Genomic DNA, 17684 nt, shown 5'->3' on the forward strand with positions numbered 1-17684 from the left:
AGCACAGAATTAGTTATACAAATCAGTTTCAAACAAACCTCTCTAATATAAGTGTAGACATTTCAGTGTGTGGACCAGCACATCTGAAGTCTAGGTCGCTCAGGAGAAAATGGATACTGTGCAACAAAAGTGAAAAGACACAAAGCAGACGTTGTTTGGAAAAGGTAAAGAAAGCTATAATATTTATTCTCCATTCCCTCTTTCTTTCAGATAAACATTTTATATACATATATATTCAGTTACCTTGTTATTGAATTTGAGAGTATCCTGTTTCTAATTATTTTTACCTATTTATTTTATAACTATTTTGATAGAATTTAGTGTTATTACTTCTGTTTTAATTATCCCTATTTAATATAAACTAATGGTTTTATTTAATTTTAGTAGCTAAGCTATATATTCTAAGTTTGGGAACCAGGACTCTGTATTTGAAATATTATTTCATACTCTTAAATAAAATGAAAGAAAACTTATCACATTACTTCTATACACATATAGTTATAACATATTAAACATAGTATCAAAACAATCAATAATCAGTTCTTGGTTCTCAACTTGTGAAGAGAAAAAGATGCACAAGTTCTTGTCCTACCACCGTTGTGGGTAACTGTAGTTCTCTTCCTTTAAGATAGGTCGATGGGTAGCTCGCCAGACTGAAATTTGCCACAATACACCAGCAGAGATGAGGGCAGCGTTCCAGTCAAAGAATCCAGAAATCTCTTTCACATCAACAAAAAGACCCGACCTTGACAAAAAGGCCAAGAGTCAAATTAATGCTTATACAATGGTTTAAATGCAAATTGAAACAAGCACTTCTTCTGTATCTTAATCAAATCAACAAAATACACACATGTTCCTAAAATCCTATTAAACAAACAATTCTAAATACAACAATTATCAGACAGCTTATTTAACACATCTGTCACACATGTTATTATTTTAACAAAGTGTACTCAACTAATTTTAGACCAACCTATAACCAGCCACAGTTAGCTCCACTTTGCTCATCTTCCACAACAAACAACAGACTAAGCTGTGGTCAATGCCCCTTCAATGTGCCACAACAGCAACGTGAAGACCACCGCCAAAACCACAGACAATAGCTCCGTGCAGTGAGCTTCACCTCCCTCTGCTCCGCACACATTAAAGCAACAATGATACACGCTTGGCTAACGCGTTAGCAACGGTTAGCCGCGGCTAATTTAGCATCGAAAATTTCATTAAAATACATATTTAGCATCCGTATTTTCTCATGCAACTCACCAAGGGTATCATATAAAAGGCAATGCTCTTTGGAAATCGTGGCAAAGTCGGTCAATCAATGTCTAAATTCTTCTAAATAACTACAATCTCTTAACTCTAAATCCACACAGTGCTACAGCTAGTGATGTGTCGGTCGCGAAAGGGGACCTATCATGCAAAATGCACTTTTGTAAGTCTTTTAAACATGAATATGTGTCCCCGGTGTTCCAGGGAACTCACCAAGTGTCAGAAAACACAACCCTCTCTATTTTCCTCCATACGCAAATCTCTAAAAAAGGGGCCGCAACGGATCTGATAAAAACTGATCCAGATTTGTACACTTTACTGACGTCAGGAAAGTGGCGCTACGGCTATTGGGCCAACTCTCCACCTATCAGGGGAATGTGGGGTTGGGCCACGGCCGGCCATTGCCGCTCGAAAGCGCTGGAGACGCTGTAGTACATATGCCAGTCCTGTAAGTGGCGCTGTAGTCTGCCACAAAAGCAGCGAAGAAGACTTCCCGCGCATGGTTACCATGGTTACCCTTCTGTTTATTCTCCGCTGTGGCTTTTTTTCTCCCTCCCGAGGCAAGCGTTTGCTCCCGCTGCTTTAATTCAATGCAATCCCTCCCCGTCGAGGCAAGCACTGTAATTCTCTCCGGTTAGTCCACCAGCAGATGACAAACACCCACCTCTCCACCTCTTCCAAGGAACGAGGGGACCGTGCGTCAGAGTTTCAGTTAGGTTTTCTTTCGCCGGTCAAGATGTCCGTTAAAGTTGAAATCTTCCGGACAAAATTAGAAAAGTGCCGGTCAAAGGTCTTCTTTGTTATTTATTGAGCTTTAAAACAAATGACTTCATCAGAGCACGGCTCCCCTCTCCTACAGGGGGGCGTGGTCAGCTGCAGCTCACAGAATCAGCCCCGTAGACAGCAAACAGCAAATAGAGCGAAATGAGGCATGGCTAAAATGCATGATCTGTTTGGTATTTTGAAAACAGAAACGTATAAATATACCTTATATAGGTATGGCCCTACAATATATCATTTAAATATAGCATGATAGGTCCACTTGAAGTGAACGACGGGAGTTTCAAATAATTTATATTGTGTGTGTATGTAGTGCTAAGCCTTAAAATAAAGTTGACATGTTACTCAGTGTTATTTCTCAGTGTCTTAGTAACCGGGGGTTACACATAGCAATCTCAAGTGATAGCAACATCAGGAAGTAGTACCATGAGAAGCTTGGAAAATACCAAGGGCTCAGAGAGGAGCTAGAGAATATGTGGAAGGTGAAGGCAACAGTGGTTCCAGTGGTGATCGGAGCACTCGGGGCAGTGACCCCTAAACTTGGAAATGGCATCAGAAAATCTCAGGAACAACATCCATGATCTCTATCCAGATGAGCACAGTCCTAGGAACAGCTAAGATACTGCTCAGAACCTTCAAGGAATGAAGAACGAGTGGGGCGAGAACAAAGCCAATACCATTTTATTACCAAGCTGTATTGTAAATTGCTTATTACATTATCGTGTATTTTTCTTTTGACAGCAACTCTTTTTCCTTTGCTAATTGCCTTGAGGAACAAAAGTGTGCATCAAGACTCTTCAGACCTTATTTTTAAGAAAGCAAATCGTACAGTATGTTCCTTGTGCAGCAACAGCCAACCCAAGTAGGTTGCGTATGCGTTTTTCTCATTGGCTTTCGGGCCGCGCTGCGTAAAGCACCCAGCTTAAAAATAAAAACCCACACTGACCACCGTGACACTGTGAGTTGCTCAGCTTGTCTGCTAGTCGCACCTCAAACTGTATTTGATCCGACAGCCATGAATCCTGCAGTTTACCCACCTGAGATGATCCCATTGCAGGGGAGATACCCAGGGGTTCAGGGACAGCCTGGAAGATCTGCAGGGGGTCAATGCACCACTGTGAGCATCCCCCCTGAGCCCCCCAGGGACCACATCATCTGGTCCCTCAGCTCCTTTCTCTACTCAAACCCCTGCTGCTGCCTGGGACTGGTGGCTCTCATCCACTCCATCAAGGTGAGTTTCATTCATGGAAATATTATTTTATGGCCTATTAATTAAAGAATAACGCAAACATTTTTTATAGTTATTGGCAGGCAGTTGCAGAACCAGAATTTTTTAATCTTGAACACTTAAGATGTAGGCTTAGAACATATTATTTAAAAAAATAAACATTAAAAAGTTGTAAAAAAAGAAATTATAAAAGGACTACGGAATAATAATAATAATACATTTTATTTTTATAGCGCTTTTCTAAAACCCAAAGACGCTTTACATTTCGGGAAGGGTGAACAGACAAGGACAGGCAATAAAACAAAACAACAAAAAAACAAAAAAAAAAACAACAAAACAGAAAAACAAAAAACAAAACAGAAAAAAAACAACACTTCAAAAGATGGAATCAGACACAGAACATTTCTTATGGGGAAAGAGATAAAGTAATTGCATTTAAGTTTTAGAAAATCTATGAATCCACTTAAAATGTATGTGTTTTTGGTCCTTTCAGGCCAGAGACCGGAAGGTGGTTGGAGATATGGAAGGAGCCCGACACTACGGCTCCACCGCCCGCTGGCTCAACATCTCGGCCACAGTCCTGGCTTCCGTCATGTTCCTTATCACCATTATTATCACCATCATTGTTGTATCTATGTCGCAAGGCCCCTCATACGGTCATTACTAAGGTTGAATTTGAAAGGGCAGAGTGTTTTCTGCAGCAGTGGCTGGGTGATACTTCTCTTTATCTGCTTTATGGCTCCTGCTTTGAACTTTTTACTTATATCTTCAATCAAAACGTTCTGTTTTTGTTACAAAAGTCTTAAATGGAACTCCTGTATGTTTCCATAATGACAATTTGTAGTAAAGTTTGACATTCTTGCAAGACGTTGTTAATAAACGAAATACCCTGTCTGCAACAGTTTCATTTTGTGCTAAACCGTAAAAGATGGTGTTTTCAAAATAAAGAACCCCACCCAAAGAAGAAAAGGGAACGGAGTGTATGCTACTATTTCCTTATTCTACTATTTTTGGTGTACTATTGAAATGTTATTATCTATAACTGTTACTACTTTAACTGTCCTGCTATCTCAGCTAAAACACTCTTATTCTAAGCACTCCATGCATTGTATTAACACTGCATGAAGTGCTCAGAATAACTTCGTACAGAAAATATGTTTTTGCAGGGCTGCCAACTCTAACACATTGACCATCAGACTCAACCATTTAAAGACATGTAATACATTACATTAAAGGGTAAGTGAGCTCTAATGATATTGTAACACTTCACAAATGTACTCCGTTTTAAACTCTCATATATTTAATTTCCTTCAGTGGTCAATGTAATGCTGTCAGGTAGATGCTGACTGTAGCGTCCCCGGCTCAAATTGTCATACTCTCCAACTGATGGTATATGTTTATTGCACACCCTTGCAAGTATACAATCAATACCAACGTAAGAGCAATAAAATGAAAAAAATACAATAATTAGCTGTCAAAAATAAACAATTTTCCATTCCTTGCATTTGTTAACGTTACATTTCAAATAAAAACTAAATAATGCAATTACAGCTACTACTGACAATAAATCATGATACATTACCTTTTAAAGGTCACCTATTATGCAAAATCCACTTGTTCATGTATTTTATACATAAACATGTGTCCCCTCTGTGTAAAGAGATTCCGAAAGTTTCAGGAAAAAAACATTTGCTCACTTTTTGTCCTGATCCATTTATATAAACCCGTCTGAAGATGAGCTGATCTGATTTTGGCCACTTTATGATGTCATAACGATTTGTTGGCTTGTGTAACCATTAGCCAATTACCAACCAAGCTAACCCCCCCTCACCTTATCACCTGAATCTCCTGCCCGGTATCACGGCAAGACGTGAACATGTGACGATCTACCATGCTGGGAGACGTGAATATGTCACGGTTTCGTCCCTTCAAACGTGACAGTTACACGGTATTGTTAACATGGCCCAACCAGTGGAGAAATACCCGGAAGTGCCAAGCAAATGGTCTACCGCGCCTATTGGTCGTTTTTTATTGTCAAAATTAGATGTTTTTTATTTATTTTTTAATCGTCACACTCGATTTCGCCGATTTTCTTGTTGCCCTAGCTTGTCGACACCTCTTTTAGTAGAAACAAAGGCTACATTAATGTATTAAATCGATGTTAATCCATGTGTGTGGAGGTGTGGATGTGGAATTAACGTGATGTGACGATGTGCGAACGCAATTTACAAACTCTTCAACTACAACCCTAATTATATTTAAAAACATTTTAGAAGGCCTCACGAAATACTTTAATGTAAATTAAAATGTAAATGTAAAGGGATGTGTGTAATGTGGTGATTGACATTATTCACCCACGGATCTATGGGTTAGGGGTATTGTTCCGCACGGACATTTTAGTTAACCGGACTCCTGTTGATGTGAAATCCGAAAACATTTTTAAAAATAAAATAATACTTTATTCCGAGTTTGCTTGCTTTTCTCTTTGGAGGTCATCACATAACGGCATTGTAATATACGGTTCGGCTGCATTGTATATGACATATCTGCCGTAGTTCTGTATTTATAGAGCCCTGATGAGAAGACTTCTGGACAAACAGGAAGCACTTCCGCCAAAACTGAAAACGTGACGTGGATCATAAATATATCAGCAATTAAACAACATCTTACATTTATTTTCACACAATACGTCTCCTTGCAGTATCAATACTAATTCAGCTGACTTTTATATTTGATCCAATTGGTAGATAGGCTGTATTTACACCATAACGGTGCACAGCTGATAGAAAGGCACATCTAGTGGTTAAAGCACGTTATTGAATTTTATTATTTTATTATTTTTCACAAAAATGAAACCATCAATAGCAAAAACAGAATTAACTGTCATTAGTAAACCACTCAAATAAAAAGATCATAAGTGGTTTTGTTTTACATATATTTTAAGGATAATAATAGCAATGTAACACTGTCTATGACACTTACTGTATAACACTGATTTAAAAAACATACAGAAAAAACTAATTCACTGCCCTTAATAAAGTATTTAAATATACATTTCAGGTGTGCTGTTTTGTTTAGATCATTAACATCTGGAGCTCTTTTAATGTCCTTTTTGATTATTATTACACCAGGTCTTGTCAAAACCTTTATTCCATATTCAATATCCATTACTAAACAAAACAGCAATTCTACTCCACTACAATTCAGAGGTTAACCTGTTATTTTTACTCCACTACATTTATTTTAGTTACTTTGCAGATTCTGATTAATGATGTGAAATATAAACAACCCTTAAATCAGGCTTTAGTTACACCTGAGTAAAATTCAGGGAAAGGTGATTGTCAAGTGCCAACAATCAGGAGAGATATTTGATAGTTGCTGCTTGAGAAGACTAAACATTTATCTGCAGATCCCTATAAAGTATATTCATTACTCGTTATGCTCTACTAATAGTTCATTAAAGACTGTATATAATGGCTATTTTGCATATCCCTTTCAAGATTTCAAGATTTTCTAAGGATCATTGACATATCATATACACAACTAATTCAATAACGTGCTAGGCGGTGCACACAAGGTACACACAGCCATAATAACTTTGTATTATTAGTGTAGGACACTTGTGTATGTATAACATCTGAAGATGTGTAGTTTTATTCATGTTTTCACATAATTGTACAGGATATTGCTATATTATTTCACATGTTTTACTTCCAATATCTGATGTGTAAAACATCGCAGAGAGAAAGGTATATCCGTCATTTAACAGTAAGCTATTAAAATTCTGAATCCATAGATGTGTCTCCCATCACCCAAATCCCCTGACTATTCTCTCAACTCAGTATTTACATGCTTATATTCAAAGAAAATTTAAAAATGACAAGTCCCTGTCTATCAGCTGTGCACTGTTATGGTGTAAATATAACCTATCTACCAATTGGATCAAATATAAAAGTCAGCCGAATTACTATTGATACTGCAAGGAGACATATTTTGTGAAAAGAAATGTAAGATGTTGTTTAATTGTTTATATATTTATATATTTATGATCCACGTCACATATTCAGTTTCGGAGGCAGTTCTTCAAGTTTGTCCAGAAGTCTTCTCATCAGGGCTCTATAAATAAAGAACTACGGCAGATGTGTAATATTTAATGCAGCCAAACCGTGTATTACAATGCATTTATGTGATGACTTATAAAGAGAAAAGCAAGCATACTCGGAATAAAGTATTTATTTATTTTTTTAATGTTTTCGGATTTCACATCGCATAAACACCATATCCCAACGTGCATTGCGGCTAAAACATCCAATCACCGAGCTGAGGATCTTTCCTACGTCTGTTTCCGGTATTGTTCCTGTATGAGAGTTCCCATTTATGCTACATTGAAGGGTGGAATTGACTACACATCTTCAGAAACATAATTTGCTTCAGATATAACTCATAGCAATATTGTAACCATTAAAGCCCACGTCACACTGTCCTGAAATTGACACCCGATGGACACACGATAAAGGAAATGTTCAAATTCGGCTCTGATCGTAACAACATCGGGCCATTCGTGAGGGCATCTTGAGCCATCGTATGACCACCGGTGGAGTTTCTCACTCTCCGGCAGCAACTTCGGGAGCGGTGGCAACATCTTTGGCATGGCAAAGCATTGCCGAAGGACATTGCGAAGGTTCATTTTCGTGTTGACTTCGTGTGTCCATTTTGCCCTTCGTAAGGCATTCGTGAGGGCATCTTAAGCCATCGTATGACCGCCGGTGGAATTTCTCAGGATCCGGCAGCAACTTCGGGATTTTAGCACTTTGGCATGCCAAAGATTTTGCAGAAGGTCCTTGCGAAGATTTGTTGGTATCCTGCAGACAACGCCAATTTCTGGGGGAAACTTCTGAAGCAATTGGAAACAGGACTCAGAGAGACATGAGGAGAGCTGGAGTTTTGATGGGCAAACACTGACGGTTTATTTGGAGCTTCGGCCGGAGAATTCGCAAGACATGTCTTAGGGCCACGGTCTGACCACACGGATGAGATGCCACAATAAATTCTGAAGAACTCTACCCCAGACCCATGTATTTAGCTAGTTCTGAGAGAATAATTAACATTGTGCACAACAAGATAGAACCATAACACCTCTATCAGCTGATGCCAACAGGCAGGAAGAGGGAGTAAAAACACTGAGAGCACAGCAGCCAAGGTTGCAGGTGCCTGTGCTCAGTCAGGACAGTTTAAACTAATAAACTGGGTCAAAGTTATCGGCCTTGGAAAATATTTCCCCAACATACTGTGGTAACAAGGTGGAGAAAAAGACAACAGTAAAATCAATATAACCACAACAAGGCATTCAGTGTAGTAGGTTTTGAAAGCAAAGGAGGTGATGTTTAGCCTCCAGTACATGTGAACTACTTCCCTGGGTGTGTTGTTTTTGCCCTTCCAGCTTTATGGTACAGTCTTTTTCAGCTCACTCAGGTTTGGTCACAAAAAGAATACCCTTTGATCCCCGTGGGCAAAATGGTCCTCAACAGGAATGCAGTGAACTACTTTGCCGAGATAGAGCAGCTGGCCTTTGACCCCAGCAACATGCCGCCTGGCATCGAGGCGAGCCCCGACAAGATGCTGCAGGTAAAACAACGACACACTGTCTTCTCTTTATTCTTTTAATCTTTTTTCAGTCAGATTGTAATGAGACAGGGAGATGTTCTACTAAATTGTAGGAACAAACCTCTATCTGCTGCCATTTTTTATTATAAATAAGATAAAACACAGAACATTTTTCTAGTGACCAGAGAGTGTTTCTGTTGCATAAATGACCACTTGTTTAATTTATAGTTAGAAAAAAACCATAAACCAACTTCTGTAAAACATTCCCTTGGTATTTATTGAAATATGCATGTTGCCTGGACATAAATTGCAAATAATGGCAAAAATCTTATTTTTTATAACTAAAAACACACACATTCCATAACAAATCTGGCATTCAATGTGTGTGTGTGTGTGTGTGTGCGTGTGTGTGTGTGTGTGTGTGTGTGTGTGTGTGTGTGTGTGTGTGTGTGTGTGTGTGTGTGTGTGTGTGTGTGTGTGTGTGTTACTTTGTGACAATAAATCAGAATCAGAATCAGAAACAGGTTTATTACCAGGTAGGTTTACATGTACGAGGAATTTGACTTGGTGTCGTGGTGCATACATAAAAGTAAAACAATCATTAAAAACACAGGTAGAGAACTAGAACAAATATTAAAAATAATACAAAATATAGTAAAATATAAGGAATAAAATATGGAATGAAAATCGGCAGTTATAAAAAAAGAAAACAGATATTGTTGTACATTATGTGCATGACAAGGATATACACACATTCTTAACTGTTGTAGCAGCAGATGTGGATAGTGTGAAAATGTGTATCTTGTGTAATCTATGAAGCCATTCATTTAAGTTTGTATGACCTTACAGATGTAGCAGCTTATTTCAGACTCCAGTTTACTGCTTCCTGCCTGCTACCTTCCAGCTACCTGCCTAAGACCTGCCAAAGACCAGTATCTGGGAATGTTAAGCCCTCCCACTATTTTCCAAGAGGGCGTTGCCAGATTTTCAATTTCAGGATTTAACCAGGAGATGGCGCTTCATTCACAAAAACAGGAAGACAACTTTCATGGACTTTCAGTTTTGTTTAGAAGAGCATTTGAACACATCAATATTTTAGATCAAATAAAGTATATCTAATCTTGTAATTCAATAATATATAGTCTTTATATATTAAATAACTATGGCCAAACTAAGACTTAGTTTTTCAAAAGAGAAAATGCAGATATTATATAAAAAAATGCTTTGTTTTGGTGTTGCCATTTTGAGTGTTTTATAATTTACATTTTTCCTAATTTGCTTCCAGTTGTGTTTTTTGTAGATTAAACATATGTTTGTTTTTTGTTTTTTACAACTTTTTCCTTTGAACCACCTTTCCCCACTTCCTTGTAATTGCTTTTTTACATGCTTAGAAAAAACCCAATTATCTACACAGAATATCAAAGCTGTGAGAATGTCTAAAAGACTTTACAAGATGCCATATTTTTAAACCAGAGAGACCTTCCTCACTATGAGTATCCTTTCCCTTTTATTGTCTCAGTTACTTCAGTATTTGAGCAGCATTTTCTCTCCCTACCCTTACTCACCAGTGTTTGGTCTGTCTTACCTCTAGGTGGCGGTCCAATCTATTTTTTACAGCTTCAGTGCCCCGGACACCCAGCCTCAGTTTGTGGAGTCCAAGTTCCAGGTGTCTCCAGATGTGGCCCGCTACAACAGTGCAGATGAAGACAATTACACACAGGTAAAAATAATGTCTGTAACTGTGTCACTTTTATAGGCATGTGCTGTGTTGTGCCAGAATATTACCATAAGGCTTATCAGTCATGGGTTTTGCTGCTATTATTATTATTTTTGTTTACTTCCTTGCTAACTTGCTTTATTTAACAGCCTTCCGAAATCCAACCTCATGCTGATTTTTAAAGGTCACCTATTATGCAAAATCCACTTTTTCTTGTTTTTTATACATAAACGTGTGTCCCCTCTGTGGAAAGAGATTCTGAAAGTTTCAGGACAAAAGATTCTCTCACTTTTTGTCCTGATCCATTTATATTAAAATTAGCTGATCAGATTGTGGCCACTTTATGATGTCATTACGATTTTTGGGCTTGTGTAACTATTAGCCAATCACCACCAAGGTAACCCCCCCCCCCCACCTTATCACCTGAATCTCCTCCTAGAGCACCATTGTGTTCTTTTTAACCAAATATCTCTCAGAGGGGCGTGGGGAGTGGCTCCTTATTTTCATCTAAAGTAATAAACAGAGAATCACCTCTTTTGAAACAGGGCTGAAACAGAGGGGTTTATGGGATGCTGCAATGATCTGTTTGGTGTTTGGAGTCAAACACTTCAGAGACATGTTTTGTATATATCTGAGACCTATAATATATTGATGAAAAACAGTATAATAGGGGTCCTTTAAGGAAGCCAACAAAAGCCATGACATTATTTGCATTATGCTTTACTGTATAAAGAGACTTACTAAGGGAAATCTCTGTTTTCCATTCCAACATTATTTTATTTAAAGCTGCATTTACCAATATATTTTGTGTCAACAATAGATGAAATGGCTACTTGTGTCAGAGGTGCGATCATAGAAAACCCACAGATATTTATCAACAACCTCTGCCGCTCCACTCAGCTTTCAAAGTTTCAGTTCTTTTTGTGGTTTTCACGCTGCATGTTTACCATTTTGGTTTCCTCCCTCTGCTTTTGTTAGTGTTCAACCAAAAGCTGTGTTAAATCCACTTCCTGCCCACTAACAAAGAGCAGACGGACAAAGTTTGCGACATGCTTGTAAACATTATTTTTGCACCAAAAAAAACATCTTTCAAGAGGCAGACAACAAACAATAGTAAATTACATAGCAATTATATTTCTACCTCCTGACAATGACAGGCAAGCCGTAAGTGCAATATAAAAACAATAATACTCTGAGCAGAAATGTCACCGTCATACCCATCAGTGGGGTATTTAATTACATTTAACAATAACCACAATATAATAATTATTATGTATTTATTTAACTTAGTTTTTATTTCAGGTTTCATTAAACATACATGTTCACATTTTTATAATAGCCAACATAAGAAAAAGAAAAAAAGAGATCAATACAAATAATAATAATAAAATAGACATATAGATAAATACATACAAATAATAATAATAATAAAGTAAAACAGCAAAGGGGGGGGGGGGGGTGGGTGGTCATCCATGTGTGTGTTTTAGTTGTGTGTAGTTGTGTGTGTGTGTGTGTGTGTGTATGAACTTACTGGATCAGCACAGTTGTGGCGTGGCTCCACCTTTTGCGAAATATGTCTGTCTGGATCCTTAGAGCATAAGTTGTTTGCTCCATCTGATAGATTGGACATTCTCAGTCCAACATTGAATGTTGGGGGGTCAGGTTTTAACCACTTAATTGTATTTGTAGGAGATATTTCTTAGGTCTTCCCTCAATGCCTTCGAGTATCACACCTGGTATTGCCACCTTAGCATCCTTTGTGACATTTTGATGGAATATTTCACGATATAATTATTTTAATGATCGAATAATGAACAATTGCCTTATATAAATGTATAGTAGTTAGTTATACTGTAGTATTCGCTCCACAGGGTTTGACCCTCATGATAAGAGCGCCTCTCACAAGTTGTGTGTGAAGAGGCAGCAAAATAAACCCCCGCTGTGTTTGCTGGAGAACATTTAAACTATATAGATGCAGGCTTACAGGAAAAAATTGAGAATATGCCGAGCAGGAAAATGAGGAAGAACTCATTGAATTGTTATCTAATTTGTAAATAATTTACTATTGCATCAAATGTCGGAATCAGAATCAGAATCAGAATACCTTTATTCGTCCCACAGAGGAGAAATTTGCATTTGTTACAGCAGAAAAGAGCCAAAGACAGCCTATGTTTAACAAAAAGTATGCATAAAAAACTAAAAACCTGTTAGGCCCCAAGCCTGTTTTTCAGGCCTCAGGCTCGAAAAAGACATTTCCAGAACAAATGACCATATCTTCCCTTCTAAAAGGGGAAAATTATAATAATATAATATAGTATATAAACCTGTGAGTTGGATGTAGAAAAGTCAGAATCAATATAGATGTTTTTTATTTTAAAGAAAATTCAGATTGAATTTAGTAAAAAACTGTAAATGATAGTGTACGTCCAAAAATTATTTTGTACTTATAGTGAAAACTACCCTTGGATGATGGGTTAGTAGACTAAAAGCTTTAGGAATCCAAAGTACAACATATAATAAGTACCCTGTATCAAGATTGATGCAAAACAAGTGACATTTGACCTTTTTAGAGAGATTTAGCAAAATAAACCCACTTCTGGGGTAATTTGGGGGGATTTGACCTATCTCTGGCCCCCTTTGGTCGATTTAGATGATTGACATCTCTTTCTAACCGTCAGAGCCAATGGAATCGAGGGAAAGTTCCCCATACACACACAGGTTACCAAATAAGGAGTGATAGTGACGCGTAGAAAAACCGGAAGCTGCGCTAGCCTCTGGTGGCTACCATTAGCAGCTAATTTTTCTTCTCCGATTTTTGCATAAATAGAATTATGGACTATCAATAATTTTTTCAAGTGACAGACACATTGCTATAACCTATGGATTAACCTTCAGCCACGTTTTTTCTCGTTTTAATGCCATTGAACACGACTTTTGATCAGAATAACAGCTAAAGTGAGCATATCTCCGTGTTTTGCTAGCTAAAGCTACGTTGTGTGTTGTCTGTATTTGCTTCCCCTGTCACGAGTTCTGATCACTCAGTGATGATCCTTATATTTCTATAATCTGTGGAATCTCAGGATGTTATCTAAGCTTGTTTGTGCAGATCCAATAGATATATCGATCGGTATAGCTAGAGTTCTGTGCTAACGGCCTTAATATTTTTTTGCCCGTTAGCTTTGAGGTTTTTTTTGTAAAAAAAAAAAAAAAAGATCAGTTAGCTGAGTTTCTTCCCGTTGCATAGATATGAAACATTCATAGTTTATTCAATCTTAAGAAGCCCTCAGACACTTTTGCTTGCAGATGTTGTGATTTCGGCCCCTTCGGTGGGTCCGTGGGGCTTAAAGGTAGGGTAGGTAATTTTGGAGAAACCAGCTTGAGTGCGCTAGAATTAAAAAAAATACACAGCCGGAAGAAATCTGCTACTTCCTTACAGAGCCCCTCCTACAACACACACGAACGCGCACATGACCAATGAGGGCACGAGATAAGTTTGTGCACAGATGGAAGGCTGACAGGCAGGTAGGCCATCCAGTTATTTTAGCCGGGCCGGCTAAAATGATTGGTCGTGCTTTTTACAGTACTACGGCTTCCACAGATGACATTTTTTTATGGATTTTTTGTCAAAGCACTTAAGATATTCATTGCTATCGGGATATTAGGAGCATTCCATGGAATATAACAAAAAGTGTATCTCGAGCCAGTTTCTCAAACTTACCTACCCCACCTTTAAGAGGAGATACAAAAATTAAAAAAATAAAGAATTACACAATTTACAAAATACACAGCCTGTAACAGTTCTGAAGATGTAGCAACCATATTGCACAGTTATTCACGGAATATATATATATATATATATTGCACATATTGCACATATTGCACATAGTTGGTAATTAACAACAAGGGGTGTTATAGTCTGTGTTGTTGTGTGTGTTTGTGTGTGTGTGTGTTTGTGTGTGTGTGTGTGTGTGTGTGTGTGTGTGTGGGGGGGGGGGGGTTAGGGTTAGGGTTTGGGGGGGGGGGGGGGGGGGGGGGGGGGGGGTCTACTAGGGGCTGTGCTGATTGTATGATGTGTTTATTTTCGTTATTATTGGGGTCAATTTTGACAAATGCTTCTGGGCCAGTGGTTACAATGGTGGCGCAAGTGAAATAGAAAATCAACATGGCCCGGGTTTTTCCCTTACCCTGCACTGGTTTGTGGAAATAGGATCCCAGTTTACAAAATCTTTTTCAAATGCAAGTCTGTATAAAAACCTGAATCAATCACACTTTATTTGATAATGTGAAGTAGCTTGGACTACCACAGAGGTTTAACTTATTTTGTACATTTTATATTGTGTTTTCTTGATATACTCTATTGATATATATATTTTCTACAGTTGATATGTACATATTTACAGTGGTTTATTTATTTGGTTTATTTTCGGTTGTTTTTCAATATAATACATTTTTAATTAGTGTAATGCCTGTTTACATGCTGCTGTGACAAAAATAAAGCCCAATGTAGATGACTATAATATATGTAATCTAATTGAACCCTTATGATCAGGTTTTCAAGGATTTTATATACTTTCTTTGCAGGTTCGCTCCTTCTACACGCAGGTGCTGAGCGTAGAGGAGCTGCAGAGACTTTGCCAGAACATGGCCGGGGCCCTGAAGGGAGCACAGCTCTTCATCCAAAAGCGCAGGTGAGTGCTCACCATCTTACACTTTACTGCACACAGTGTTTCACTCTGTTATGATTTACACGTGGATTTTTGATTGAATGACCATGTGAAGATTTTTTAAAAAGTATCCAGTAGTGAAATCAGTTAACTTTTAATCGAAGCATTTATATTAGTTACCCAAAAGAAAAGAAAACAATGTCAGTTGTTCCATGATGAAACCACAGGATGTAGCGTTTTAAAACACCAAATGTTCCCCGGAGCCTGTGCTCTGAACCGTGTGGCTTTGTGGGTGTAGGCAGGCGTATTTATGTTGCACGATTCCTTACACAAAGCACTTTCAATGTGTCTTACACACACACATGAAAACAAACTAAGTCTGTATATGCTCCTTTTATTAAATCCTATTCTGATGTAAAATAAATACATTAGAAGGCAACACAAAAGGACAGGTTTTTAAAGCTTTTAGGGTAAGGTGGTGCAGAGTTACTGAATAAATCTTCAATTACTTACTTTGGAAACAGTGACCTACTTTATGCTGAGAACCTAAAGAGTCTGGCTGTTAAGATTGTAAAGCAGATTTATATAGAGTGATGTTCACAGTGACTTCAGTTTCCCATTGGGTCTTTAATCCGGTCAATCCACTGAATAGGGTTGGTGAGGGACACATCATACACACAATTCACTTGATAAGGCTTTTGGATCATGTAAATACATTTAATACCATTTTTTTGGTTGATTCTATTCAAATATATGATTCAATAATAATTTGTTAATTTTCTTTCATTCACATGTTAGTTCTGATTTATGCAATTCATGGTGTGGCAACTGCCACTGGTCTCCTCTACTGTTACACTGAAAACTGCCGGAAAACAGGTTTTATCACATCTTGCCAGTTAATACCGCACCCTCAGCCAGTGCATGCAAAAGTCAAAATGAAAGTTATAGTTTGTGTTTCTCGGAAAACGCTACTGTCTTCGCTCTGCCTGTCTGACCGTCTCAGGGTTGCAAAACAGCATGCCGCAGTGAGATACACAGCAGGCTTGTTTACTTCAATTATGAAATGGAAGTCAATATGAGTTTCAACAAAAAATAAATGAAATAACAACATTAAGTGCAGTCCAATAAGCGTGTGCTGCTGTGTGAAGTACAGCAAGGAGGCCAAAAAACAAACTGCGTACTATGGTGCACGGCACATTTGTTAAGGAACCAGAAATCTAAATAAAATTCTCTAGCGATCTTTTGAATCAAACTACGAACTGCTTCTGTAGGCTCAACCCTAGTACTGAATCAGTATTTCATCTACATAATTATGATTTAAAATAAATACAACAATGCAAATATGACAACAGAAGCAAAGCAACCAGATGTTTTGTTTTGGTTCACCATAGCAGAGAACTACCAAACCCATATAAACTAATACAGTAACATTTAAAGAGTTCATTATTCAGTACTTTCTCTCAAGCTGCCCCTACGCTCTCAAACTGTCAGCTCACCACAGTGACTGTAACCCTGTGGCTTGTGTGGAAGTGGGTAAATCACCCTCTGTGCACGGTGTTCATGCTTCCTCGTTCCACTTTGCAAAAACAATCTACCACATTTGACCAATTTATTTTTCCTTTTACAAACTATGAAGTTGGATGTTGAAAAAAAGTTTGAAACCAACGTGGTTCAATTCTCTCTCAAAGTATTTCTCTACAACAATAAATAACAAGATTTTTTAAGATGTATTTTTTTGTAGTTTTTACTTTAACACTCCCTTCACAATACAATTGTAAAAAACCCACCAACTATGATGAAATTGTGATGGAATTGTTGACTTGTCATAGATTCATTCATTCTCATATGTTCATCCATTTTGTCTACGTGACTGCTATTTTTATATATTTATTGTTGTGTCATGTATATATTTTTTTTATACTGTATATTTTTATCTTTGGGACGGTGGGAAACGGTATTTCGGTCTCTTTGTACCACACATACACATCGACTTGATAAATCCTGAATGGTGCACAGAAGAACGTGACAAAGCAAGAATACTACAGAGGACAAGAGTTTCGTGTTCTCATGAGAAGAAACAAATGGCCCTGACTTTGGCAGATAATGGTTTGGTTTCAGTTTAGAAAACCTGTTTTCAAAGCCTAAAGTCTCACTGTCTGGTTCTTCATGCAGGTGGAGAACTTGAAGGCTGTTCATGCAGACTATGGCAACCGCGTTCAGAGCCTTCTCAACAAGTACAACGCCAAGAACAAGAAGGTAAACACTCTCGCTGTGAGGTCTAATCCAGTGTTGAGTAACAGTCCATCCATGTATAGATGTTTAGATTGGATGAAATGTTAATTTGTGATTTCTCTTTATTACATATTTCATAATGCCACCAGTTAAGCTTGAATATGCCATGTATCTTATGTTCATTTAAATA

General features: G+C 37.8%; 2 protein-coding genes across 2 annotated transcripts in view; both read left to right on the forward strand.

Moving 5' to 3' along the window:
* The first annotated feature begins 3004 nt into the window (after positions 1 to 3004).
* ifitm5 (interferon induced transmembrane protein 5) lies at positions 3005 to 4639 on the forward strand. The gene is made up of 2 exons (XM_034149087.1): positions 3005 to 3280; positions 3771 to 4639. The coding sequence occupies exons 1-2, from the start codon at positions 3065 to 3067 to the stop codon at positions 3942 to 3944; spliced, it is 390 nt and encodes a 129-aa protein (XP_034004978.1). The 5' UTR covers positions 3005 to 3064; the 3' UTR covers positions 3945 to 4639.
* A 4152-nt stretch (positions 4640 to 8791) lies between these two features.
* LOC117497223 (catalase-like) overlaps positions 8792 to 17684 on the forward strand; it is a 36056-nt gene continuing 27163 nt past the window's right edge. Inside the window, exons 1-2 of the mRNA XM_034149104.1 lie at positions 8792 to 8902; positions 10473 to 10601. Of these exons, the coding sequence (XP_034004995.1) occupies positions 8792 to 8902; positions 10473 to 10601 (240 nt within the window). The remainder of the gene's footprint in view (positions 8903 to 10472; positions 10602 to 17684) is intronic.

This window comes from Trematomus bernacchii, unplaced genomic scaffold (assembly GCF_902827165.1).
Source record: "Trematomus bernacchii unplaced genomic scaffold, fTreBer1.1, whole genome shotgun sequence".
Lineage (NCBI taxonomy): Eukaryota > Metazoa > Chordata > Actinopteri > Perciformes > Nototheniidae > Trematomus > Trematomus bernacchii.